Here is a 22,147-nt window from a genome sequence, read left to right on the forward strand (position 1 = left end):
GAGGAAAGCATACCTGAAACATTTTTGATCTGTTTCAAAATAGATCCGCTGGACACCTTTACAACCTACTAGATCTGGATTATATTTTAAAACTGTATCCCTTTCATACCCACCTGCCCCCCCTCTTAAAATAAAATCTTTCTTAAATTTACAAATATTTACACTTAAATTTTCAATAAATAAAACTACAGACCCACTACCATTTTCGCTATAGTTCTCAAGATGCGCAATAATTTGCCCTACCCACTCGGAAAAAACACCCTCAAAATTTTATAAATTTGGATAAATTACGCGCATCTGGGAATGTATATTATGATAATAAACTTCGCTTTTCCCCTCATTTAAATAAAATACCTTTAAAACAATAGAAACCTTAATTGAATCCCTACCTCCCCATAACTGAATTTGGTTCTCCAGTAGTGCACGAATTTTATCTACATAGGCATGCACAATTTCTAAGGGATCAAACACAAAATTTCCCCCCATAAGTGAATTAAAAGGATCCCCAAAAGTCGCAGTGAAAACAACTATATTATTTAATATTGTATTGGATAATTGAAAATCGGTGAAAGTTGTAACCTCCTCTTGTATATTACCCCCTCCCCCAAGTTGTTCAACAATATTTGGGCTATGTTCCACTTCAGTTGTTTGAAGTGGAAGTAGGTAATCAGTGGGGGGAGGGTTCCCAGTAAAATCCTCTAAAATTTGTATGGTATTTGGACTTAGCAAAGGCAAGTCCCCCTCTGAACTAGGAACATTACCATGCTCAACTGTGCTAGGTTCTACATTGAAATAATTACATAGAAAAGCGTCAATATTAAAAGGTATTTCATCAGAGTTAATGATACCATGCCCGTCATTGATAGCTGATGTTTCATTGTCCTGAATGTCATGAAACTCTTTTGCCCCTTCAATGAGTTCTTCCTCTTCTTCACCTGATGACGATGGTGAATAAGGGACCAATGATCCAACCTTTAAATGAAAAATAGCTTATTTTCAAAGTGTTCAAATCATCCCTACTGTTAAAATTTGGATTATTATTTATAGTTAATGCTTAGTAGTAGCATTTGGTTAATTCAACTGAAAGCAGTTAATTTCCAACTTAATATATTTACAATCTAAAACATCGCTTTACATAGAAGGCGGCAATTTGTTCAAAAAATATTTTATTTTCAAAGTGTTCAAATCAGTAAGGTTTTTTGTTTTTTTCATCCCTACTGTTAAAATTTGGATTATTATTTAAAGTCAGCGGTTAGTAGTAGCATTTGGTTAATTCAACTGAAAGCAGTCAATTTCCAACTTAATATATTTACAATCTAAAACATCGCTTTACATAGAAGGCGGCAATTTGTTCAAAAATAGTTTATTTTCAATGTGTTCAAATCAGCCATGCTTTTTTTTTTCGGCGCTTTTCGGCCCCGCAGCGCATCCCGTAGCGCTTCTCGGGCCCGCGGCGCATCCCGCAGCGCTTCCCACAGCGCTTCCCGACTTCTCGACCATATGTGCAATAGATAAATGGAATAATCTCTCTCTTAAAACTATGTGAAAAATAGCATTCACAGAGTTTCAAAGGTACCTAAAAATATATGTGAGAGTGAAGAGATAGCAACAGAGAAAATAGTAAAGATTAGAAAAAAAAGAGCGTTTTTTTTGCAAAAAAATTACATTTAGATATCTCTGAGGGAGGGCAGAGAAAATAGCGGTGGGGGGTGAGGGATTAACATCTCTGAGAAAAGTTTATATTGGGATTGAGAAATAGTGAAAAGAAAAAACATTGGAAGAAATATAGTTATATTTCTATAAGATAGGTAGGGAATAAATGATCACATTTGCATATACTGGTTGCACGTGGGCGCGAGGAGGTCCAGGTAGTGCATGTTGGAGGGCGGACAGGCCGATGTCATTAATGTCTCGTACAGATTGGGCTGCGACTTGTACAGTAGGACCTGTGACGGAACGAACTTGTGCAGTCGAGCCAGTGATGTCATGGGCTTGAACAGGTGGCTGCACTTTGGCCGGCAGTGTGGAGCTGGGGGCTTTCGGCCAACGGCCATATTGAACAACTGTTAGTCTTACAGGTGCTGCCTCACCCTCTCTTGCTTTCTTACTTGGAGGTGGGGCACATTCTTCACTATTTGCCTTACCCCTAGCTCTCTTTACAGCTGAATGGGCTGAAATACATTCTTCATAATTTGCCTTAAAGAATAGAAAAACATTAGTATCAAAATAATTTCCCCCTTATTTTAAAGATGGAAATTAGTACCCCCTTCTACAGAATTTATTGTCAGACATAATTTCTCTAGAAAAGCATTTATCTCATTTCAGTAAAGCAAAAAGTAAAAACCCATAGCATAACTTTCGAAATGTTATAAGCTCAAGAATCAGAGGGTATTTAGATATAGGCTTTAAATTAGATAAAAAAAAGATCGTTAACCCAGCGGCCTATAGACCTAAATTTGCAAACATAGGTTAAAATGCTATTCAATTTACACATAATACAAGCTTCATGCAACTCCTAAGGACTTTTATTTCTTGCCTTGTATTTTACAATGATGTCGATAGAATTGAGGCATTGCTCCCTCCCTCTCCCTTTTACATAATTTACTTACAACGAAGCTGTTAGAAGCGATGGCATTGCCCCCCTCTCCCCCCTTAACGTAATGTCCTAAATATATTGTTAGACCTTAATTTGAAAATAATCCGTTTCACTTCTCCAAAATAGAGCATCACGTCTGCGCTTAATTATTGCAATTGCCTCAAAGTGTTTTAATTTTGACGGAAGAACAGTTCCTTTGACTTTGCCCGCCGCGTTCGTAAACAAAACCGGAAGAGGGTGATAGCTAATTTTAACCTCGCATAGAGCCTTGTGTCAGAACAGAGCGGCATTTTCTTTAAGAATTGAGAGAAGTCAGTAGACACTTTAAATCACATTAGAGAAAGGCTAAAATTTAACGAAAAGATAATTATTTCTATTTGCGAGAATTTGGTTGTAAAACAGGGGGGGGGGTTAGGTTTTGAGGGTAAAAAGAATATATTTTACATTTTCTATCGAGTATAAAGATTGTATAGTGATGTTTGTATTGTATGGCGGGGGGGGGGGGGATTTACGTGAATATACTGGAGGGTGACGAAGGAAAATAATTTTATTTGAAAATAAAAAACAGGAATTTAGCGAAAAGATAATTATTTCTATTTGCGAGAATTTGGTTGTAAAACAATGGGGAGGGGGTTAGGTTTTGAGGGTAAAAAGAATATATTTTACGTTTTCTATCGAATATAATCATTATATTTTAAGATTTTGTATTTTTGGAGGGAAGGGGGGAGGGGGTGATTTCAAAAACATCTCCCCATAATATAATTTGACCTATAAAGTCAATTCTGATGTTTGCAGTGCTCTATGTCTTAAAGCTTTACAAATATTTAAAAAAGCTTTTAAAATAAAAATTTTTGAAAATTTTGAGTTTTGGAAGAAAAGGGGATTTTAAAACCTCTTCCTGCGATATAATTTGATCTATAAAGTTGGTTTTGAAACTCGTAGTGCTCAATCTATTAGTGCTTTTAGAACGCCTGCTACTTTTTACAAATCAATATTTTTCTGCTCAAATGTTCCTTCGCGTACATACGAATATCATAGTACTAAACCCCCAAAATTTGAAATAAAAAAAAAATGACAAAATTTAATTAGCTAGCTCAATTCTTAATTATTCAGAATATTAAGGGAGGGCATTGGACCCTCAATTCCATAGTATCAAACACAAAAAAAAAGTTGACAATTATATGCTAAGTTTTTAAAAGTTATATACCTAAATTACGAAATACTTAAAACCACAGAAAAAAAGGAAGAAAAGGATTCCTGGACATAGCCTAAACTAAAAAAAATTATTAAGTATATAAGGAATTCACCCTCTAACCTATATCTCACCCTATTCGCTTATTTTTTTTTTTTTGGAAATAAAGAATGAAATTGTACTCACATTGAAAATTGACGAATCCATTGTTTTCAAAGTTAATAATATGTAGTGTACTATAATCAATGTCTTAAAACATAATGAAGATTGGAATGTAGTTTGTGAACATCTTATAGGGTTTTTGCTCGAGTACATTATACCGTGCCAATTTTTTTTAAAAAAAAACAACCTACTAATCAAGTTACCGTATGTGGAGTAACCACATGCAAATACAGGTTTAGAAAAAACTGGAATAGTGACAACAAAAAAATAATTGATATATATTAACAGCTAAACAAGACGCGCTGGTTTTTTAACATGGGTTTACCCTAAAAAGACATATATGCCATGAACTAGAAATCTAGTAAATTTCGTCAGAAAAACTTGTCCGTCCATCAAAGTGAGAAAATTCCTGTTTTTTCATTCTCACTGACAACAAACAGACATAAATTATGTAAAAAAAGTTGTAGGTGGCAGCAGGGGTGAATCGTACGACCTTTAGGGTCATCTCTACTGACACAAGAACAGTATCTTTCAATCCAAGTTCACAATGCTTCTTACTAATTATATAACTATGTGGTTTTTGCTCAGGTCTTTCACTTTATTCTGTTGCTAAGGTACTATTAAACTATAATCTTTTGATATCAGGATAGTATGAGGCAAATTTAAAAATTTTGCCAACAGCAAGATTTAGTCCATTCAAAAACCTGACTTGTGTGTTGTTTTTTTCAAATATTAAAATTGTTGAGCCTCAAAATTAACAGAACTGGTCTTTTTGAGTAGCCTACTTAAACATATATAAGTTTTGATTAAATTGTCTAGCCTTCTCGCTATTGTGCTCTTTAATAATAAAATTGCATCTCTGTGTAGCTACAATTATTGGATTTGTAATTGGATTTGTTTTCTTTATTGCTCATCCTTCACCATTCCTTTCTAACCTTTTTTTGGGGTGTTATTGGTTCTCTTTCTGTGTTTCTGCCTCTTCCAGTGATTGCATTCCTAAATAATTACTCCTTAAGAGTCCCCGAAAATTGATCAAAGGACCTAGCCTCTGGGAAATGTAAAAAATTTGCGTCTTTAAGCTAATAATAGGACAATTAATATGAATCGTAAACCATTTGGATTTTTTTTTGTCAGTAATGGCATCAAGGCAACTCTTTTGATTTCCAAAGAATAAATTTGGCTTTCAATTATTTGAAATATTTGAATTGTTTGAAATTAAAGAAAATTGCATCTTAGCATTCCATCTACTATGAAAATATAGCTTTTGCTTGGAGTTTTGGCAAGGGTCTGTTTGAAGATGTTAATCTCCTGCTTCATGCTAATCTTATTACAATGTGAACTGTTATTTGATTTTCCTTCTTATTAACCAAAAAAAACTTTTTGCACAAAATAAGCTTTGCAAAAAAAAGTAAAGAACTCCATTAAACCAAAAACAAACAAAAATAGAATCAAATAATCTACCAAGCATACAACCACCACAAATCAGTATCAATAAATAAATGAAACCAAAAACAAACAGAGAATAAAATAAGTCAGACTCAAAACGAGCAGAAATTAATCTGACTAGGGTTCTAAACATTAATCTTTTTCAAATCCAGAGTATAATTTGTACTTTACTGAAAAAAAATCAAATGAATCTACTGAAAAAAAATCTGCATCTTGGGCTTAATATACACATGCTGATATTTATTCATTGAAATATTAATTAATTTTTGTTTTCTTAAAGTTATAAAAGTGAAAACATTTAAAAGAATTTTTTTTAGCCCTCTAAATTCTCAATTGAATGCGTCCTTTTTGAAGTTTCTACGCCAACGCTGGCAAAGACCTGTTTTCCAGAACATTCAACTATGTTTAACAAAATGTCTATCACAAAGCTTTGATTGGATGTGTTTGGGGAAATGGTGGGCGTGAAAGGGGCGTTAGTTGCCCTCCAATCACTTTTAACTATTAAATAGGGCACTAGTGCGTTCAATTTTCAATCGAATGAGCCCTTTTTGAAGTTTCTACAACAACGCTTTCTATAAAACCTTATATGCCCCCAGGGCATAACTTAAAACCTTTGCAATGAGGGCTGTAGGGGGAGTGTCATCCTCAAAGACATAATTTCCGGACTTTTCAACTATGTAGAACAAAATGCTTATCTTAAAATTTTTATTGGATGTTTTTGGAGAAATGGTGGGTGTGGGAGGGATGTTAGTTTTCCCACAATCACTTTTGACTATTAAAAAGGGCACTAGCCCTTCGAAGTTTTCGAAGTTTCTATGACAGCGCTCTCTACAAAAACTTTATATGCCCCCAGGGCATAACTTACAATCCTTGCCCTGAGGGGTGTGGTGGTGGTGGTGGTGGGGGGGGGGTTATCATCCTCAAAGATATAATATCCAGAAATATCAACTACGTTGCACAAAAGGCTGTGTCAAAATTTTGATTTCATGTGTTTGGGAAAATAGTGGCCGTGAGAGGTGGCTATTTGCCTTTCAATCACTTTCGACTAGCCTATTAAAAAGGGCACTAGCCCTTTCCATTTTCAATTGAATGAGCCTTTTTTGAAGTTTCTACGACAATATTTTCTATAAAAAACCTTATATGCCCCCAGGGTATACCTTACAACCATTGCCTTGAAGCCTGTGGGAGAGGGGGTTGTCATTTTCAAGAACCTAATTTCCAGAATTGTCATCTAGGTTGAAAAAAATGGCTATCTAAAAATTTTTATTGGATGTGTTTGGGAAAATGATGGACGTGAGAGGAGGGCTAGTTGCCCCCCAATCGCTTTAGACAATTTAAAAGGGCACTAGCCCTTTCAATTTTTAATCGAAGGGGCCCTTTTTGAAGTCTCTACGAAAACGGTTTCTATAAATAAACCTTATATGCCCCCAGGGCATAACTCACAACCCTTGCCCTGAGGGCCGTGGGGGTTATCATCCTAAAAGACCGAATTTCCAGAACTTTTATCTACGTTGAACAAAATGAATATCTCAAAATTTTGATTGCATATGTTCGGGGAAATGGTGGATGTGAGAGGGGGGTTACTTCCCCTCCAATCACTTTCAACCATTAAAAAGGCCACTAGTCCTTTAAATTTCCAATCGAATGAGCCCTTTTTTAGGTTTTACGACAATGTTTTCTATAAAAAAAACTTATATGCCCCCAGGGCATAACTTACAACCCTTGTCCTGAGGGCTGTAGGGGGAGTTCCATCCTCAAAGACATAATTTCCAGAATTTCTGCTACGTTGAACAAAATACCTAACTCGAAATTTTGATTGGATGTGTTTGGGGAAATGGTGGGTGTGAGAGGGGGGTTAGTTGCTCTCCAATCACTTTCGACGATTAAAAAGGGCACTAGCCCTTTCAATTTCTAATCAAATGAGCTCTTTTGAAGTTTTCACGAAAATACTTTCTATAAAAACCTTATATGCTCCCAGTGCATAACTTACAACCCTTACCCTGAGGGGTTTGGGGTGGTTGTCATACTCAAACTTAATTTCCAAAGCTTTCAACTACGTTGAACAAAATGGGTATCTCAAAATTTTGATTCTATGTGTTTGGGGAAATGGTGGACGCGAGAGAGGGGTAGTTGCCTTCCAATCACTTTCGACTATTAAAAAGGGCACTAACCCTTTGAATTTCCAATCGAATGAGCCATTTTTCTAGTTTCTACGACAAAGCTTTCAATAAAAACCTTATATGCCCCAGGGCATAATTTATAGCCCTTGCCCCGAAAAATGTGGGTTGAGTGTTCTGCTCAAAGATATAATTTCAAGAACTTTCAACTGCGTTGAACAGAATGGCTATCTCAAAATTTTGACTGGATGTGTTTGGGGAAATAGTGGGCGTGGAAGGGGTGTTAGTTGCCCTCCAATTACTATCGACTATTAAAAAGGGCTAGCCATTTCAATTTCCATTAGAATAAGCCCTTTTTGAAGTTTTTGCGACAGCGCTTTATATAAAAGCCTTATACGCCCCCAGGGCATAACTTACAACCCTCGCCCTGAGGGCTGCGGAGGGGTTGTCATCCTCGATGACCTAATTTACAGAACTTTTAGCTACGTTGAACAAAATGGCAATCTCAAAATTTTGGTTGGATGTGTTTGGGGAAAATGGTGGGTGTGAGAGGGGGTTAGTTGCCCTCCAATCACTTGCGACTATTAAAAATGGCACTAGCCCTTTCAATTTCCAATCGAATTAGCCGTTTTTGAAGTTTCTACAACAACACTTTCTATAGAAACCTTATATGCCTTCAAGGCATAACTTGCAACCCTTGCCCTGAGGGCTGTGGGGAAGTGTCCTCCTCAAAAACATAATTTCTATCTGGAAATCAAGTACGCTGAAGAAAATGTCTATCTTAAAACTTTGATTGGATGTGTTTGGGGAAATGGTGGGCGTAGAAGGGGTGTTAGTTGCCTCCCAATCACTTTCGACTATTAAAAAGGGCACTAGCCATTCCAATTTTCAATCGAATGAATCCATTTCGACGTATCTACGACAACTCCTTCGATACGAAGTGCCCTGTTCTAAAGGAATAAAAAAATGATACATTGTGCCAGCATTTTTCTTCGCTTAGGCAGCGCTATTGCGCTGCCTATGAAATAAAGCCAGATCTGTTTAAATTATTATGATTTAGCAGAATTTTATAACTGAAAACGGTTTGAGATTTTCTATATCATTTAAAGTGCTTGGTAAAAATTGATCATTTCTCTAAGAGCATTAGACTGGTTTATTGTTAGAAACTGCAAATATTTTAATACGGTAATATATGCTGAACATTTTCGAAAATTCAAATGTTCAGTCTACTAACAAAATATCACATTGCTTACTGTTTTCTGTTTAAACCTTATTTCTTAGATCTCTTTAAGAATACAGTTCAAAGTTTATTTTGTGGCGACATTTGTATGGTACTTGGCACGTATACCAGCAGGTAGACATTTAAACCTAAGAAAACAGAGAAAATAAAGCGAAAATATTTGGGAAACTGGAAGAATTAAAACATTTTATGATAGTCCAGGCTCAAAAGGACCCATACATGCTACCAAAATTACCTCTATGCTACCAAATGAAAATAAGACATAGCAGTCAAATTCAACTCAATTAGAACCTACTCTAAGATGATATATGCTAGAATATTTTGAGAATATCTTCTCTCTGCACTTTATACAACATTTTTTGGAGGAGTTTGATTCCTGTTTTCTATTATGTTATGTTTAGCGTCAACAATCACTTTAATGTTTAACCCTTTTTTTAGTTCTTATAGGTATTTTTTTCGGGCTTAAAACTAAAATATGGTTGTATTTGGAATCTCTCCAAAAAGAAACAATACAATCCACTGTCTACATTGTAAATGTTTCGAATATCAGTTAACTTTTATCTACGTTGAACAAAATGAATATCTCAAAATTTTGATTGCATATGTTTGGGGAAATGGTGGGCGTGAGAGGGGGGTTACTTCCCCTCCAATTACTTTCAACTGTTAAAAAGACCGCTAGTCCTTTAAATTTCCAATCGAATGAGGCCTTTTTGAGGTTTTACGACAATGTTTTCTATCAAAAACCTTAAATGCCCCCAGCGCATAAGTTTCATCCTCAAAAATTTAAGTTCCATAAATTTTAACTATACTCAACGAAATGTCCAACTCAAAATTTCAATTGTTTTTGTTTGAGTAACTAGTGAGCGTCAGGGGGCGGTTAATCGTTCCTAAATCCTAGTCGACAATTAAAAAGAACATTAGCTGTTTAAGCTTCCGATCAAATGATCCCTTATTGAAGCTTCTACAAAAGCACCTTCAATAAAAACCTTATATGCGCCCAGGGCATAACTTAAAACCCTTGCCCTGAGGGCTGTGGAGGGGTGGTCATTCTCAGTGATCCAATTTATAAAACTCTCTATTATACCGAATAAAATGGCCATCCCGTACTTTTTCGAAGAGGGGTTCGGGGAAAAGGTGGACGTGAGAGGGGGTTAGCTACACTTCAGGAACGTCTAACTGGGAAAACGAACACAAGCCCATTGAACTTCCAACTAACTGAGCCCTTTCCTAATTTTCTATGACAAAGCCTTCTATAAAAACCTTATATGCCCCCAGGGCATAACTTACAACCCTTGCCCGGAGGGTTGTTGGGGAGTGTCCTCCTTAAAAACATAATTTCTATCTGGAAATCAACTACGCTGAAGAAAATGGCTATCTTAAAACTTTGATTGGATGTGTTTGGGGAAATGGTGGGCGTAGAAGGGGTGTTATTTGCCTCCCAATCACTTTCGACTATTAAAAAGGGCACTAGCCATTCCAATTTTCAATCGAATGAGCCCTTTTCGAAGTGTCTACGGTAACTCCTTCGATACGAAGTGTCCTGTTCTAAAGAAAAAAATGATACATTGTGCCGACATTGTTCTTTACTTAGGCAGCGCTATTGCGCTGCCTATGAAATGAAGCCAGATCTGTCTAAATTATAATGATTTAGCAGAATTTTATAACTGAAAACTGTTTGAGATTTTCTATATCATTTAAAGTGCTTGGTAAAAATTGATAATTTCTCTAAGAGCATTAGACTGGTTTATTGTTAGAAACTGCAAGTATTTTAATACGGTAATATATACTGAACATTTTCGAAAATTCAAATGTTCAGTCTACTAACAAAAATATGACATTGCTTAGCGTTTTCTGTTTAAACCTTATTTCTTAGATCTCTTTAAGAATACAGTTCGAAGTTTATTTTGTGGCGACATTTATATGGTACTAGGCACGTATGCCAGCAGGTAGACATTATGCCAGCAGGTAAGAAAACAGACAAAATAAATCGAAAATATTTGGGAAACTGGAAGAATTGAAACATTTTATGATAGTCCAGGCTCAAAAGGACCCATACATATTTACCTCTATGCTACCAAATGAAAATAAGACATAACAGTCAAATTCAACTCACTTAGAACCTATAGGCCTACTCTAAGATGATATATGCCAGAATATTTTAAGAATATCTTCTCTCTGCACTTTATACAACATTTTTTGGAGAAGTTTGATTCCTGTTTTCTATTATGTTATGTTTATTGTCAACAATCACTTTAATTTTTAACCCTTTTTTTTAGTTCTTATTAGTATTTTTTCGGGCTTAAAACTAAAATAAGGTTGTATTTGGAATCTTTCCAAAAAGAAACAATACACTCCACTGTCTACATTGTAAATGTTTCGAAAAGCAGTTTCATTTAAAAAAAAGGAAACCCATTAGAATTCTAACTTCAGGTTGTTTTCTTTCTCTTGTTTCTTGGATGTTTTCTTAATTGATAAGTTATCTGGCAGTTTGTTTCTCTTGAACTACCGTAAGCCTTGTCCCTATTTCTTCCTTACTAAAGGATGACTGAGACCCAAGAGAGTGAAAGTGCAATAGCAGTATGAAAATCATGTTGTTGTTTTTCTAGGTCTCTGATCTTGAGGTTGTTCTAGACCTTCTGAAACAAGAGTATCCTGACGATATTGAAAACTGGGAAGTATCTTACGTACTTTTACTATGGCTTTCATTAATAATTTTAATTCCATTTGATCTCAAGCGGTTTGATGATGGATGTCAACAGCCTCTTATAACTAGGTTAGTTATTTTGTAAAAGTCATGCCCAGAAAAGTAATTTTGCAGATATAGCGTCCCTAGTCAAGATGACTAAATTTGAGTGCCTTGCTTTTGGTTAAGATTTTATAAGACCAGGAAATAATTGTAAGGTCAATCCATCAGATTCTAATTGTAAGGTCAATCCATCAGATTCTAATTGTGAGGTCAATCCAACAGATTCACTGCTACTTTTTTTTGCAGTGTATTGTGTAGAAATTTATTTAGGGTACTAGGTCTATGAAGTGACAGGAAGAGTGGAAATTCTTTAATACCCAAATAGGCAAAGTAGCATATCACTATGATAAGTTTGATAACTTCATGGTAAAATCTGAAAAGCAATAATTAAACCTGACCAAGGTCACTGAGCTCATATTTCTTATCAAATATTGCAAGTTATGAAATGTTTCAGAAATAACAAGTGTTTGAATCTATTTGGTGAATATACTAAAAAAATTTTCATGTTTAGCCATGTTGGGGCGTCAGCACTTAGAAAAAATAAAAAATGGGCTTTACCCACTTTAATTCTGAACCCTCCAAATATATTTATTTTCTTTATATTAAAGTGAGCCTCTTATGGTACTTTTAATTCCAGTTTTGGACTTTTCTCAGTTGATTTTGTGAACTATGATAGTTGACAGAGTGTCTGATTACTATTCGTTTGATGAAAGATAAGTAAGTAATTGGACGACAGATAAGTTTCTAAAAATAAGCCACATAGATACTATGAAGATAACTACTTATTTCCTAACCAACAAAGAAGACGGAAGGAAGAAAATCATATTTTCTAACCAAGGGACCTTTTCTTCAAAAATGTGGAAAAAAAAGAAATCGAAGTGTCTGATCATTTGTTGTTGTTTTTATAATTGTTTTCCAACACGAATCACAGGACATAAGAATTAAAGTATCAAAGTATGCGTACTGTTAAGCTCGATATAAAACATTAAATAACCAAAAGGGAATTATTATGCTCCCACCGCCTGTCTCCTCCTGTGTGCAGGTATGCATAGAATGGATAATATAGTAAATAAAAGAATAAGCTTCATAAAGTTGGCAAAGAGTAATCTTCTCTTTTTCGTACTTATTTTTTGTGTCTGACTAATTCCGTCTTTTTTTAAGGGTTATCAATATTCTCAAAACATATTTGAAAAGTTACTTATCTAGTCAAGAAGCAGCTGCATATTTAGCCTCGGTTTATCTCACACGACCTGATGTCAAAGAGACTGAGTTGCTACCTTTTATCAGTTGGTGTCAAGAGGTAGTTTTATCATTTTTTTTTGTATTCTTTCATAATTTTATTTCAAAAATAATATATATATTCCAGTCGTGAACTTTTCAATCTTTTTTCAATTGCTTCCTTCTTTTCTTTCGTGTACCTGATTTTCTTATATTTTTTCATTAAAAGTTTAATTTCTGCTGATTTTAATTTATAATTTTATTGTAGTTTATCTCAAAATGGGATTTGCAAACAAATTATAGTCTAATAAAGTGTTTGTACAAGTTCCAAAATCTTCCTATTTTTCCAACCATAGGCAGCGCAATAGCGCTGCCTAAGTAAAAAACGATGTTGGCACAATGTATTATTTATTTTATTTATTTATTTTTTTCCATACCTGGGCACTTCGTATCGAAGTTGTCGTAGAATCTTCAAAAAGGGTTCATTCGATTGGACATGGCTAGGCTGGAGTGGACATGGCTGGAGTGGCTAGTGCCCTTTTTAATAGTCGGAAATGATTGGAGGGTAACTAGCCCCCCCCCCCCCACGCCCATCATTCCCCCAAAAACATCCAATCAAAATTTTGAGATAGCCATTTTATTCAGCGTAGTTGATTTTCACATAGAAAATGTTTTTGAGGAGGACACTCCCCCACAACCCTCGGGGCAAGGATTATAAGTTATGCCCTGAGGGCATATAAGAACTATGTTGGCACAAAGTATTATTTATTATTTTTTCCTTTAGAGCAGGGTACTTCGTATCGAAGAAGCTATCGTAGAAACTTCGAAAAGGGCTTATTCAATTGGAAATTGGAGTGGCTAGTGCCCTTTCTAATAGTCGAAAGTGTTTGGAAGGCAAGTAACACCCTTTCCACGCCCATCATTCTCGAAACACATCCAATCAGAATTTTGAGATAGCCATTCTGTTCAGCGTAGTTGATGTCCAGATAGAAATTATGTTTTTGAGGAGGTCACTCCCCCACAGCCTTCAGGGCAAGGGTTGTAAGTTATGCCCTGGGGCATATAAGGTTTTTATAGAAGGTGTTGTCGTAGAAACTTCAAAAAAGGCTCATTCGATTGGAAATTCAAAGGGCTAGTGCCCTTTTTAATTCTCCCCCCCCCGCGTCCATCATTCCCCCAAACATATCCAATCAAAATTTTGAGATAGCCATTTTGTTCATCGTAGTTGATTTCCAGGTAGAAAATATGTTTTTGAGGAGGACACTCCCCCACAAACCTTCGGGCAAAGGTTGTAAGTTGTGCCTTGGGGGCATATAAGGTTTTATAGAACGTGTTGTCGTAGAAACTTCAAAAAAGGGCTCATTCGATTGGAAATTGAAACGGCTAGTGCCCTTTTTAATTGTCGAAAATGATTGGAGGGCAACTAACACCCCTTCCACGCCCACCATTTCCCCAATCACATCCAATAAAAATTTTTTAGATAGCCAATTTGTCCCACGACGTTCAATGTTCAGGAAGTTATACCTTTGAGCAGGACACTCCCCCCACAGTCTTCAGGGCAAGGGTTATAAGTTATGGCCTGGGAGGTATATAAGGCTTTTATTGAAATCTTTGTCGTAGAAACTTGAAAAACGGCTCATTCAATTTAAAATTCAAACGGCTATTGCCCTTTTTAATAGTCGAAAGAGATTTGAGGGCAACTAGCCCTCCTCTCACGCCCATCTTTTCCCTATATGCATCCAATCAAAATTTTTAAATAACCATTTCATTCAACGTAGTTGAAAGTTTTGGAAATTAGGTCTTTAAGGATGACAACCGCTCCCCCCACAATCCTCAGGGTAAAGGTTTTAAGTTATGCCCGGGGGGCATATAAAGTTTTTATTGAAATCGTTGTCGTAGAAACTTGAAAAGGGCTCATTCAATTGGAAATTGAAAGGGCTAGTGCCTTTTTTAATAGTTAAAAGTGATTGGATAGTGACTAACGCGCCTCTCAAGCCCACCATTATCCAAAACACATTTAATCAAAATTTTGAAATATCTATTTTTTTCAACGTAGTTAAGAGGTCTGGAAATTATGTCTTTTAGAATGATCACCCTCGCACAAGCCTTGGTGAAAAGGTTTTAAGTTATGCACTGGGAACAAATAAGGCTTCTATAGAAATTTTTCCTATAAGTCATAGGAAGCGCGATCGCACTGCGTAAGTAAAGAACGATGTTGGCACAATGTATTATTTTTTTCCATACCAGGGCACTTAGTATTGAAGGAGTTGTCGTAAAAACTTCGAAAAGGGCTCATTCGATTGGAAATTGGAGTGACTAGTGCCCTTTTTAATAGTCGTAAGCGATTGGAGGGCAACTAGCCCCCCTCCCCCCACGCCCATCATTCCCTCAAACACATCCAATAAAAATTTTGAGATAGCCATTTTGTTCAGCATAGTTAAATTTCAGAAAATATTTTTTGAGGAGGACATTCGTCCACAACCCTCAGGGCAAGGGTTTTAAGTTATGCCCTGGGGGCATATAAGAACGATGTTAGCACAGTGTATTATTTACATTTTGTTTTTCCTTTAGTGCAGGGCACTTCGTATCGAAAAAGTTGTCGTAGAAACTTCGAATAGGGCTCATACAATTGGAAATTGGAGGGGCTTGTGCCCTTTTTGATAGTCGAAAGGGATTGTAAGACAACTTACACCCCTTCCAAGCCCACCATTTTCCGAAACACATCCTATAAAAATTTTTATATAGCCATTTTGTTCAGAATTGTTGACTCCCACATACAAATTATGTTTTTGAGGAGGGTACTCCCCCGTAGCCCTTAGGGCAAAGGTTGTAAGTTGTGCCCTGGGGGCATATAAGGTTTTTTTTTTATAGAAAGTTTTGTCGTAGAAACTTCAAAAAAGGCCCAATCGATTGGAAATTCAAAGGGCTAGTGCCCTTTTTAATAGTCGAAAGTGACTGGAGGGCAACTAACCCTTCCTACCCCTCACGCCCATCTTTTCCCCAAACACATCTAATCGAAACTTTGAGATAGCCATTTTATTCAACGTAGTTTTAAGTTCTGGAAATTAAGTCTTTGAGGATGACAACCCCCACCTCCCACAGCCCTCAGGGCAAGTGTTCTAAATTATTCCAAGGGGACATATAAGGTTTTTATAGAAAGGGTTGTCGTAGAAACTTTAAAAAGGGCTCATTCGATCAGAAGTTGAAATGGCTAGTGCCCTTTTTAATAGTCGAAAGTGATTGGAAAGCAACTAACACCCCCTCCACGCCCACTATTTCCCCAAACACATTTAATAAAAATTTTGAGATAACCATTTTGTTCCACGCAGTTTAAAGTTCAGGAAATTATACCTTTGAGCAGGACGCTCCCCCCACAGTCTTCAGGGCAAGGGTTATAAGTTATGCCCTGGGGGCATATAAGGTTTTTATTGAAATCTTTGTGGTAAAAACTTCAAAAAAGGCTAATTCGATTGGAAATTCAAAGGGCTAGTGCCTTTTCTATTAGTCGAAAGTGATTCGAGGGCAACCAACCCCCCTCTCACACCCACCTATTCCCCAAACACATCCAATCAAAATTTTGAGATAGTCATTTTGTTCAACGCAGTTGAAAGTTTTGGAAATTAGGTCTTTACGGATGACAACCCTCCCCCCCCCACAGCCCTCAGAGGAAGGGTTGTAAGTTATGCCCTAGGGGCATATAAGGTTCTTATTGAAAGCTTTGTCATAAAAACTTACAAATGGCTCATTCAATTGGAAATTGAAAAGGCTAGTGCCTTTTTTAATAGTTGAAAGTGATTGGAGGGCAACTAATGCCCCTCTCACGCCCAACGTTTCCCCAAACACATCCAACCAAAATTTTGAGATATCCATTTTGTTCAACGTAGTTGAAAGTTTTTGAATTTAGGTCTTTTAGGACGATAACCCACTCAGAGCCCTCAGTGCAAGGGTTGTAAGTTATGCCCTGGGGGCATATAAGGTTTATATAGAAAGTTGTTGTAGAAATTTTGAAAGGGGCTCATTTGATTGAAAATTGAAATTGCCCCTTTTAATAGTCGAAAGTGAGGGGAGAGTAATTAACCCCCCTCTTACGCCCTCGATTTTTTAAAAAAACTACATACGAAGTTCATACATAGTCATTTAGTTTAACGTAACAGAAAATTTGGGAAAATATATATTTAAGGGTAACAAATACCTCAGAGCCCCCAGGGTAAAGCTTTTAGGTTCTGCCCTAGGGCATATAAGGTTTTTATAGATAGAGTTGTCCAACTAATCCCCCTCCCACACCCACCCACCCATTTGCCCATTATGTTTAAAAACTAAATGTTACCTTAAGATTAAATCAAAATGCACTGTTTTAATGCTAATTCCCAAAAAAGCATCTCAGCAGTATCCCAAGAACGACTGTGGGTATTATGTTCAAACTTTCGGGGCTACTTCTGCTCTTAAAATTTAACCAAATCAAAATAGATTAAGAGAATCCAAGCAATCGAAGAAAGTAAACATGTCTTTTTGTAAATGGTATCAAGATTTCCATTTCAGGTAAACTAGAGGAGGTATGAAACTAAATTAAACACACTGTTTGTGTCCAGATTTTTAAAAGGGTGTATGTTGTTAAAAATTGCTGAAAATTTTCTCCAATTTGCAAATAGCAGGCGAAACTATAAAGTCTTAAAAAATACGAAAAAATTTAAAGAATTATTTTCTTTTTTCCTGAAAAGACTATGTCAATATAAAACAAACAGAAATTAATAAAAAAAAAACTTTTTCCACAAAATAAGTTTTTCAAAGAAAAGTAAAGAACTCCATTAAACCAAAAATGAGCAAAAATAATCTATTAAGCGTGAAACTACCACAAATCAGCATCGATAAATTAATGAAACCCAAAACCAACATAAATTACAATAAACAACCGAGTCAAACTCAAAACGAGCAGAAATTAACATAATCCCTATGCCTTCCCAAGGCCAGAACAAAATTTGTACTTTACTGAAAAAATACAAATGAATGTGTATTGTCAGTTTAATATACATATACCGATATTTAGTAATCAAAATGTTAATATTATTTGATTTATTAAAGTTATAAAAGTAAAAACATTTATATTTTTTTTTAGTAAAGTGCAAATCATGTTCTGGGATTGGGTTGGCATAGGGGTTTTGCGCCCAACTTATGTTAATTTCTGCTCGTTTTGAGTTTGACTCGGTTATTTATTGTAATTTTTGTTGGTTTTGGGTTTCATTTATTTATCGATGCTGATTTGTGGCAGTTTCACGCTTGGTAGATTATTGGATTTTATTTTTGCTCATTTTTTGTTTAATGGATGTTCTTTACTTTTCTTTGAAAAACTTATTTTGTGGAAAAAGTTTTTTAATTAATAGTTTATAAAAGCGACTTTTTCTGAAAGTTCCAACTCGACGCCCAAGCCATGCTACAAAACTGAATATTCTTATCAAACTACGTGCAAGATTTTTCACCATTTTAATGAAGCCTCTAAATTCAAACTTAATGGTTTTAACGTCTTAAATTACCGCACTGAATGCTTTTGTGTTAGGATATGAGGGCTATACTGTTCCTTATGTTCGCTGTTCAAATCTCCTTGTCTGTTTGTTTTCCCAGCTTCGGTTTTACAGTATCTCACTGCAACATATTGATTCACTGTGGAAAGGGAAAAAGTGATGAGCTTTCAATGCTTTGGGTACCCACACGCCCATCTGCGTGGTAATCATAACAAATATAGAAGCTGCCCAATATCATTATAGAAACGACAAAAACAGAACCAAAATAAAAATTTTCATGACCTGAATAAAAATAAAGAGAGTTCCAATGTGTATCATATAGTTGCTTTCTTTATACACAAAAAGTAGAATTTTGGTAATAATTGCCTGTCCTCTTCTTTGACTGACTTGTCAGTGAAACAATGGCGAATCGTCAAGCAAGTACATCAGGAGGAGAACTTCAGACAAGTGGTCCCCTAAATGTTTAGATATCTGTAATTTATCTGCAATATCATTAGAATGAGCCTACTCCACAGTTTATACGACCACCCCCTTCACAAAAACCCTTAGATGTTAACAACGGCAACTTGCATAATTTACAGCCTTTGACCGGGGGGTGGTAGGTTTTCCAGCGGAGGCACAGTTATTTTTCCTCTGAACTATTTTGAACAAAATGGTTTGCTCAAAATTTCCCCTAAATGTTTAGATATCTGCAATATCTAATACTAAACGAAGAAATAAATCTAGAGAAGACTGACAGGTCTATGGCCAGTATGAGGAAAAAGAAAGGAAACAATCAAGCAAATACTTCGTCTGTATAAAAGAATGCGTCTTAAGCGTTAAAAGAAGAACAAGAAAAACAAACAACTAAAATCTAAAACGAAAAGAATATATATAAAAACAAAACAAACAAGCCAATACATATACAATGTCAGATATAGAATTAGTGAGCTATCCCTATGAACCCACAAAAGCAGCATTTTCATACTGGTCTTAGACCTCCTTTTCTTTTCTAGATTTATTTCTTGGCTTTTTATGGTAGGCCAGTTTTGCTTTAGATCATTTTTTTTTCAATGGAGATGTAATTTATTCACAAAAGTATCAACAAAAAGCCTGAAGCCCAGTAATCTGGGCTTGTATTACAACTCAAAAAAGAACTTACATCCACTTACATCAGTGCATTCGGGTTCTCATTTAACAATAAAACAAAAAAAAATATATAAAACATAGAACTACCTGAGAGAAAAAAAAAGAATTCATAAACCTGCAAGCAATGGTGCCTCAACTGCTCACGTAAGCCAGACCTTTCAGCAATATCCCTAATAGAAGATGGCGTCTGAGACCACAGCACTGGAAGAATATGACGAGCAGAGAAAGCAGACCTCGCAAACACTCTAATCGGTCTTCTATACTCTCAAACATACTCTCAAACAAACATAACTGTCTCAAGCATATGACGAAGACACATTGGAGCAATATTATTAATAATATCATACATTCCTTGAAGCTTATAAAATAAGCACAACCCTGAAAACTGTGATTACATTATATCTAATTGTGTCCATATAATTGGCACATTTTTAAATTGTATAGGTTCTTTAGACTAAAATTTCGCGTCCGTATCTTGTGGTAATTCTGGGGTCTTTTATTTACACCAAAACAGGTTCTAAGCTTGACTATAATGCATTAGAAAAATTAATTCAGCAAAGAGGATATCACCGCAATTGTACTAATTTAGGGTAATACTAATAAAAAAAGACGAAAATAAGCAATAGCTATCGCTCTCTTATCGTTCAATTGACCTGTTCCATAGCAAGATAGTTAATTAAGTACTACTGGTTTATGTAAATTGCTGTGTACAAATTGGGTTAAAACAATTTCGTAAATTTTAAGCATATTAATGGTATAATTATTATTCACCTATCTACGTGAAAACAGTGTCAAAGTACAGGGATGAATGAACAGAGGAGAAGATTAATATTCATAAGTTCGAAATTAAAACCTGAGACTACGATAAGTTTACTATATTTTCGTCGAGTTTTACTATTTTTGGACGGTTTAACTACCCTGGTTTACTAGATATATCAATTGTGTTTGCTTCTTTAGATCTAGTAAAATTTTACTTGGGTGGCAACCGTGGTTGTGAGTATCCAAAAATCAACTGGCTGATCTATTCTAGAGTCCGGGGCTACCTGCTGTTTTGGGTCTTTCGCTTCAGGGAGTAGTTTAGATCAGGTATTGGTTGGGTGAAACTTGCTAACACTGGCTTCCATATAGAGTTCGAAATATGAGAACAACTTTTCTCCGATATAATTTCTTCCCGCTTATATTTCAAAATATTTCTAAGAATCATGACGTGACGTCTATTTTGGAATTGGTACCACGCTCAATAATTTTACTGAAAAAACTCGTTCTCTTAATTTTCCTTAGTTTAGTTCCATTAGATTAGTTTTCCAAGTTAAACTGGCTGCTAAATTAAAAAAAAAACATCAAAGAAACTTAAAAAAATGACCAGAGAAACTAAATGCTTTGATTATATATAGTTTCAAATGATAAACTAGAATAATAAAAAATAAAACAAATTGACTTATGGCCTATTATAAAAAAAAACAGACCACACACATAAATATGGCAAAGTTAAGATCTATAGAAAAAAATAGAGCTTCTATTTTTAAACACAAAAAACACGCTTTTTTTTACCACAGCCAAGAAGCCAACTTATCTCTGGAATTAAGTAGTTTGGCTTGATACTAAACAGAAGTCCTAATATTTGGCCAAGAGACTTAGCTTTGTTTAGCTTGAGCATCATGGCACGCATCTTCCTTCGATGCCGAATTGGCACATCCGACATGAATTCCACGCCATCAGCAACGCATACATCATAAACACTGGCAGCAATCATTTCCATACCTAAAATGATACGGAATTTTAGTCTTGCACTGGTTTAAGTTATAAATAGAAAGAAAGGGAGAGAGAGATATAAGGAGAGGAAGACCGAGAGAGAGAGGCTATCAAACAGTTCGTGGTAACGAACTGTAAGTAAGGAGCGACCCGGCTTAATAGTAACCGAAACTCTAAAAAATGGAGTTCTGATACCTATAGATACATCAAAAGAATCAGATTTTTATGCTGATTTCAAATATATAAGTTCCTTCAAGTTTAATCTTACCCATTAAGTTACGCACCTGAGAAAATTTGCCTTATTTTCGAAAAAAAGGGGGAACAACCTCTGAAAATCACACCATCAGATTCAGCGTATCAGAGAACCCTACTATAGAAGTTTCAAGCTCCTATCTGCAAAAATGTGGAATTTTGTATTTTTTGCCTCAAGAAAGATGACGGATGCGTGTTTATTTGTTTTTTTGTTGTTTTTTCAGGGGTGATCGTATCAATCCGGTAGTCCTAGAATATCGTGAGAGGGCTCATTCAAACAGAAATGAAAAGTTTTAGTGCCCTTTTTAAGCGAACAAAAAAATCGGAGGGCAATTTGGCCCTCTCCTACGCTCATTTTTTTCCCGAAGTCACCCAATCAAAATTTTGAGATAGCCATTCTATTGAGAATAGTCACAAATCTAATAAATATGTCTTTGAGGATAACTTGATGCCCCACAGTTAAACCTAGATATCACCCTTTAGGCGTAATATCTATGATTCGCAAATTCCCTTCCGTATATGTATGAACTCATACTCATACCTGGGATTTTATGAAGGGTTAGGTGAAGAATACGTCCAATTAGGAAGCATCAGACTCTTTCATGAGCTAAGGTGTGCCGTATATATATATATATATATATATATATATATATATATATATATATATATATATATATATATATATATATATATATATATATATATATATATATATATATATATATATATATATATATATAATATATATAAGCATTCAAAAATGCTTTTTCCACAAAATAAAT

General features: G+C 35.5%; 1 protein-coding gene across 1 annotated transcript in view; it reads left to right on the plus strand.

Annotated features, from left to right (window-relative positions):
- Tbcd (tubulin folding cofactor D) overlaps positions 1 to 22,147 on the plus strand; it is a 90,210-nt gene that overhangs the window by 12,673 nt on the left and 55,390 nt on the right. The window contains exons 2-3 of the mRNA XM_089096810.1: positions 11,360 to 11,526; positions 12,661 to 12,799. Of these exons, the coding sequence (XP_088952936.1) occupies positions 11,360 to 11,526; positions 12,661 to 12,799 (306 nt within the window). The remainder of the gene's footprint in view (positions 1 to 11,359; positions 11,527 to 12,660; positions 12,800 to 22,147) is intronic.

Source organism: Artemia sp. Qi Xiang Cuo, chromosome 11 (genome assembly GCF_049724085.1).
Source record: "Artemia sp. Qi Xiang Cuo chromosome 11, ASM4972408v1, whole genome shotgun sequence".
NCBI classification, from domain to species: Eukaryota; Metazoa; Arthropoda; class Branchiopoda; order Anostraca; family Artemiidae; genus Artemia; species Artemia sp. Qi Xiang Cuo.